The sequence below is a fragment of the Impatiens glandulifera genome, chromosome 2 (assembly GCF_907164915.1).
Source record: "Impatiens glandulifera chromosome 2, dImpGla2.1, whole genome shotgun sequence".
NCBI classification, from domain to species: Eukaryota; Viridiplantae; Streptophyta; class Magnoliopsida; order Ericales; family Balsaminaceae; genus Impatiens; species Impatiens glandulifera.
In genome coordinates this window covers 59,909,128-59,916,035 of record NC_061863.1, presented here as the reverse complement: position 1 = coordinate 59,916,035, position 6,908 = coordinate 59,909,128, and the positions used below count along the sequence as shown (strand labels likewise).

Genomic DNA, 6,908 nt, shown 5'->3' with positions numbered 1-6,908 from the left:
GTGATTTTCTGAAAAAATAGAAGTGGAAAATATTATGAAACAAGATATTTTTAATGATATAATGAATAATATTTATTTAAAATGTTGTATTATTATTTGAATTACATATTAACATTAAAATACAAAATAAACCAATTATATATTTTAAAAATTAAATTGAATATTATATTTTTTAAAGGATTTTTATTCTGTCAAATTAGAGTAGAAAGTATTTTAGTTTGTTTATATATATATATAGATATTTTTTATATTTTGTTGGTTCTACCACCGCTGAGTTATATATATTAATATTTATTTTATAAAATAAATTTTCAATAAATATAGTTGCTTAAAATCAACTCAATTATTTGTGTTTTAAGCATGTACCTTTCTTTTATTGTCCTCCCAAATTAGAATAGAGAGTGTGCTAGTGTGTGAATGTACTTTCCACTATGTCCGGTCTAGATCAATAATAATTCACTATTTCTGTTTTTTTATCAAACAGTTGTTATTTAATATTTTGTAAATATTAAAATTTGTTAAATCTGAATTATTTTTTATTAAAAATTAATAATAAACGGTCACTTAAAAAGGAAGTTAATAGTACAAACTGTTATTATGGTCCCACACCTTTATTCTCTTAAATAAGGCTAGAATCATCTTAGTTATAATTTATTATTTTAAGTTTTGAATCAAATTGGAGCCCCAATTCAAATTTGCATAGTAATATAAGTTTCTTTTAGATTGGATCATTTGAAAACCATGAATCCAACACTCTACTGCACTGACTAATACAATAGTACTCCAACATATCTTCTTCTTGAACAAACAAGAGGAAATTGAAGTGTTGTTTTGTCAAACAAAAGAAAAACACAAAGGTTAGAACTTAGAATATAATTCACCATATTTTAAGAAGAAAGAAAAGATTAGTTAGTTGTCTTCTTCACCATCTTGACCAACCCTTCTTGCTGCCATCCTTTTCTCTGATCATTCCTGGACCTTTTTGTTCCTTTTTGATTCTACTACTAGTCTGGCCTGTTGTGGTTGTTGTTCCTGTTGTTGTTCTTGTTGTTGTTGTTGTTGTTGCTGCTGATGATGATGGCCTATGACTTGTTACAGCTGGTTTGCTTACTAGTCTGCCAGTTCTTGCAAATGGCTTATTGTTAATAGGCTGGTCGGATTGCCTTCTCTTCTTAATGTCGGAAACAACAGACGAAACTCCTGAATAATTCTCTGTCTCGCTGTTCCTAGAAAACCGTTTCCTTCTTGTATCGTGAACAATGGAAGAAGTTTCGTTCCCTTTCAGAGGGTCGTTGTTTCCTTTAGGAATTCTCGAGAAGTTTGAATTCTGAAGGATATGTTGTTGATCGGAGTTGTTGTTAACAACAGGTTCTCTGCTCGCTCGTCGCTTGAGCGAGTCCAAACTAGTCCGAATGTAATTCTCTTGTTCGTCATCCAAGCATTCCTCTCTTTCCATATGCTGCTGCTGCTGCTGCTGTTTTCCTGATGCTGCTAACTGTTGGGCTTCTTCTTGCTCTCTCAACTTCTCTTCAAGCTCTTTAATCTGTGATGTATTATTATTATTGTTAGAAATTTGGTTCAATTATTTCTAGATTTCTTTACCAAAACCGGGGGGAAATAAAAATCTGAAAATGGCACATACCTTCTGATGAAGTATGGAATCAGCAGCTTGCTTCTCATCATCCTTTTCTTTTAGCTTCACCTCCAATCCCTCAACCTGGTATTATTATACATTATTTAACATAAATGAAACCAAAATTAAATATTATTAGAGATTTGGTTCAATTATTTCCAGATTAAATAAAATCTGAAAATGGCACCTTCTGATGAAGTATGGAATCGGCAGCTTGCTTCTCATCCTTCTCTTTTAGCTTCATCTCCAATTCTTCAACCTGGTATTATTATCCATTATTTAAAATAAATGAAACCAAACTAAAATAATAGAAACAGATAACCTTATAATATTCATTGATATAGTACCTTTTGTTGAAGGATAAAAATGCAAGACTTTGACTCGGCTGTCTGCTCTTTCAGTTTATTCTGTAGATCTTTAACCTGCTTGATCAAGTTAAGCCAATTGTTATATTTTCAGCAAAAAAACAAACATAAAAACAACTCTGCTGGCAATTAATATAACCACAAGAAAAAGAACCTGCTCATAAGTTGTCAAATCTGATTGTTCTTGCTCAGCCATCTTTTTCTCTACCTCCTTCAACTTTGGCACGAGAAATGGAAAAATAAGATCAAAGACGGATTGATTGATTGATGACAATTGAAATGGAAACGAAAAGTTAAACCTAAAGAACCCACAAGTTTGGCCAAATTTATGGTAGAGTTTCTGAGCTATTATACCTTTTGTTGGAGAGTCATGCAGATCTCTTCCTTGCTTTTTAAGCTCTCTGATAAACTAGTGACCTTCTTTTCATATTGACTTTGTAATGATATCTTTTGTTGCTCTGCCTGGGCTTCGAGATCTTTAATCTTCTCTTGCTGATTCTTATGAAGCTGATCCTTACCCTTCTCCTTGTTTTCTAAGAAATGGACTCTTTCTTCTAGTTTCTTAAGGGACTCTTCTTTGACTCTACAATCCTGCCTTGCTCTCTCAAGCTTCAAGAAAAAAAAAACAAATTAACCAAGTGATCAATTATGGGATCAACAGAAAAAGATGAAAAAAAAGTGGGATGAGAAGAAAAGGAATACCATCGTCTTCAATTTCTGAAGTTCTTGAGTATCCACTTGCTTCCTTGCAGGACCTAGCTCAATGGCTCGAACCCGAGATGCAAAATTAAGTGAGCTTAAGGTTTCGCTCAAGTCATTTTCTGAAGGGCTAATTTGAACGAACATCAATGTCTTGGAGTCACCTCCTGCAATAGTAAAAGTAGGATCACTTTTGAATGGAATTTGAGTTTGGAAGTTAATTACACGTCTACTAAGCAGAAATAAATCATGAAGAAGAAAAGTAAGCTTGGAGTTTAAGTTTGGAATGGAATTTGAGTTTGGAAGTTACGTACCTAATGAATCATGAAGAAGAAGAGTAAGCTTGGAGTTCCTGAAAATAAATATCAAGAAGAAGAATAAATAAATAAACACTACACGAGTAGTTTTTGGATTTAAACATAAAGAAATGTAACTATCCCATGTACCTATAGGGAATGTGAGAATTCTTATTAGCCAAGGCAGATATAACATCTCCTAAAGCTGAAAGAGATTTATTGATGCTCTGGGCTTCCTTGAGACGATCCCCTTGTGCATCCGTTTTTGCAAGCCTCTCACTGCCCGCTAAGTCAACAAGCCAAAGCTTGCTCTTAGTGCAGTCCCCGTTCAACAAGTTTTTTGCCTTCACCATAACACAAAGCATGCTAATTGCAAAAAAAAAAAGAGTATAAGGAGTTAATTCAATAGCAGCGCAAGTGAAAATATTCTTTACAATTGAGCCCATTTGGAAACACTCCTCTTTTTTTACATGTGGATGTGAATCACGTTTGGACACAATTTTATTGGCGGTTTCTCATTAGATCAGGATTCAGATCCACAAACAAAAGTGTTTCCACATGGACCCAATAATGTATCAAGAATAAAGCTCCTACCAGTGTGAACGGCTACTATGTTCATTTACGTTGTTGGATCCAACTGCTCTGGCACTGCTTCCAGACTGTAGTACACCCCACACTTCGCTTATGTTCTCTACTTTGGCTTCAGCTAGTCCAGGTACATGATGAAGCCCATCAGAATCTTGTTTTATCTCCAACCTTGTACAAAAAATCTCCAAAATATGAGAAAAGGACCAATTTAACTTAGTTTCTTATGTTGAAAATTTGTAAAAGTAAGAATATTACTTTTTTGATGATGGAGCGAGCAGGTCCCTGATCTGCTCGTTATAGACTTCAAGTACACTAACGGATATGCTATAAGAAAATGTGTCATTCCTTTCTTGGGCAAGTTTAAACAATTGCTCTAGGGTCCTGTAATTGACTCCTCGGTTTTGATCAGTACCCTCCATTGTAAATGTTTTGCCTGTTCCTGTCTGGCCATAAGCAAATAAACAGACATTGTAGCCATCCAATACTGAAGTAGCCATAGGTGAAGCATCCGCAAACACATCAACTGTCAATAAAAAATGAAACCAGATAAGGAATAACGTATTCATAATTTAGTGTTCGTTAGGATTTGAGTGTTTTCTTACCTTGGTCATCTTTGGGAGTGTAAACTCGATCAAATTTGAAGGTCTTTTTGGAAGAACTCCCGTTCACTATTCCAATTTCCCCATCCTTGGCAGCATAAAAATCCACCACAGTTGCATAGCCAGCTACATTCTCCGCTTTATTTAAAGGACGGCATCTGCAAAACACTCTTATGTTCCCTGGTATTCAATAACAATGTCAGGTCACAAGTTGTAGATAAAATTATTGCCAGTTTCTCAAAGTGTTTCTAAATAGGATTGTGTCAAAATTTTAAATGGAACATTGATATACCTTTTGCCTCTTGAACTTCGTTATAGAGCTTTCTTCTTTTTGCTTGCTCCTCATTGTACTTTATTTTGAGATCCTCGCACTGTTCGACTAATTAAGTCACCAAACTCAGAGGTGTTAAAAGAAAGTATTTATTGATCAAAATCTTAATATCCCAAGAAGTATCACAATGTTCCAATATACTTACCCAATGAATGAATTGCAGAAACCATTTTATTCAGCTCCGGAATCGAACTAATGCATGCATGTGCATCACGAGAGAGACAAGAATGTTCCTCTTTCATCACCTGTACAACAAAAGTATTCAGACCATAATGCACACTACTAGCAGAAATAGAAAAAATAACTAAAAATTACCTTAATCTTTTCTTCTAGATTATTAACTGCTACAGACCAAGCTTTCTTGCCATTTTCATACTTGCTAGAAATATTCTTCAATTCTTCACCTTGATTCTCAAACGTTTTATCTACGGAGAACATGCAAAAATCCTATGAAGTTTCTTGACAGGATAGTAAGATAATGAAAAATTCCTTTAAACTAATTTTGAGTCTTCTTACCCATGGAATACATCCGGAATGACATGCTATCAAGTTCCATCTTAACCTTATGTAACTGCTCATTAGCAGCTGTGAAGGACATCCAGCCTTGATAACACTCCTCTGTCTTCTGTTGGCACAGAATTTTCAACTCCTCTATCTTCTTCTCATATTTGACAGTTGATTTCTTCCCCATAATTTTCTTCTGAAAATTGTCAAATAATTTTCATTTTGATGCAGCAAGTTCCATGGTTGGATTGTAATTTGTAACTCATCTAAAACAGGGATTTGAACATACATACCTGAGCTGAAGGAACTTCAACTTCAGCTGCACAGTTGCTGCATACAAGATATTCATGTCTCACCTGCGGAGCTGTTACAAGCGAAAAAACAGATTTATATAAGTAAAATATGGACTATAAGGACTCGGGTTTCGGTATAACTAAATTGAAAAACTTGACATTACAAACCAGATGCTCTTCTTACACAGATCCCACTAACGAGTGGGCTTCCTGTCACCCCTTCAAACCTTATCAGGATCGAAGCATCCTCCTTGACAGAGATTCGCGAGTTAACAACTTGTAATGGTTTGTTGGCTCCAACAATGGAGTATATGTCAAAGTCAGAAAGGACCTATTACATGTACAAATAATAAGATAGATTACAAGCATTGGTCATCTTCACAGTATTGTCAGAAAAAAAATTAACTTGTGTAATGGACAAACCTTCTCATCCTGCATGAACACATTGAAAACCCTCATCCCTTTCGGTCCATAGGTATTAATGATCTCAATAAAATGCAGATCAACGTAATAGTCTCCAGGAGTAACATTTTTAAAGTGATAACTGAAGTCTCCTATACGTGCTGATTGGTAAAGAAAAGAAAAATCACCAGCATCGGTTATAGGCTCATCAGTCTGAAAGACGTCTCCTCCTTCATAATAGGAATCATCAATAAATTTCATGGATGAATCTACTTCAGCTGGGATGACACCTCCAGCAATTATGAACATCACCATATCCTCTGCTTCATCCAAACATGATTACAAAGCATGAGAGATCTAGATTTGAACAAAAACTGTTACATTGATGAGAGATTAATCAATTTCTAGTTCTGCAATCATATAATCATTTTCTAAACCCTAGTTTTGAAAAAAGACAAAAGGATTCTAAAATAACTCACTACGCACAAATCCTAAGGTTCAGGCAGTTCGATAGAGGATGAACCAAGTAGAAAACTTATGAAAATGGTAAAGAATCAACCTGTAGAAGTCGGCAACGTAAATCCGGTTTGTATTAAACTCGATCCAGCATCGCAGACCATAGAATCCTCAAGTAATTCATCCTCCTCCATAAGAGAATCTTCATTTACTCGAGAAGAGGGTTCAGTCGAGTCGGAAACGCCGCAGACGACGGAGGGGTGCGGTGAACCTGGGATTTCCAGCGCTTGGTCATGTTTGAGACTGAACGATGTATCTTCCATGGCATATGCTGACCAGATTTCTCACAGACAAGGAGAAATGTGCGTAATAGATGAAGAAATTAGCTTTTTTCACTGCAAGAGAGTGATCGAATTCGAAAGCGAGAAGTTTCCTTTGTGTTTTTGCTCGGAGATCGGCTATGGAGTTCAAATTCAAACTTTTAAAGGGCCCGCCCGACCGTTAGATTGGGCTTGCAAAAATATAAGGGCCTTTTCGTACGATGCTAAAAAAGACCCCTTAAACTTCGTTTAATGGTATAATTAAGCCTCTAAAGTCTGAACATTATTAAGAAGAACTCAAAGGTTCAAGAAAATAAATGAAGAAATTTGATGAAAATGAGAACAATGTCCATCTTGACAAAGATCATTGTAGAAAATGATAAAAAAAAAATATGATTAGGGTCAAGATCTTACAAGCATAT

General features: G+C 35.2%; 1 protein-coding gene across 1 annotated transcript; it reads right to left on the bottom strand.

Annotated features, from left to right (window-relative positions):
- Positions 1-694: 694 nt before the first annotated feature.
- Positions 695-6,628, bottom strand: LOC124927224 (kinesin-like protein KIN-14R). Its single transcript, XM_047467595.1, has 20 exons — positions 6,270-6,628; positions 5,732-6,030; positions 5,477-5,639; positions 5,309-5,379; positions 5,028-5,211; positions 4,827-4,936; positions 4,657-4,756; positions 4,473-4,559; positions 4,184-4,360; positions 3,837-4,104; positions 3,588-3,749; positions 3,144-3,359; positions 3,012-3,049; positions 2,701-2,864; positions 2,353-2,607; positions 2,153-2,215; positions 1,981-2,055; positions 1,821-1,892; positions 1,643-1,717; positions 695-1,543 (listed from the first exon to the last, which is right to left on the bottom strand). The coding sequence occupies exons 1-20, from the start codon at positions 6,487-6,489 to the stop codon at positions 923-925; spliced, it is 3,420 nt and encodes a 1,139-aa protein (XP_047323551.1). The 5' UTR covers positions 6,490-6,628; the 3' UTR covers positions 695-922.
- Positions 6,629-6,908: the final 280 nt, after the last annotated feature.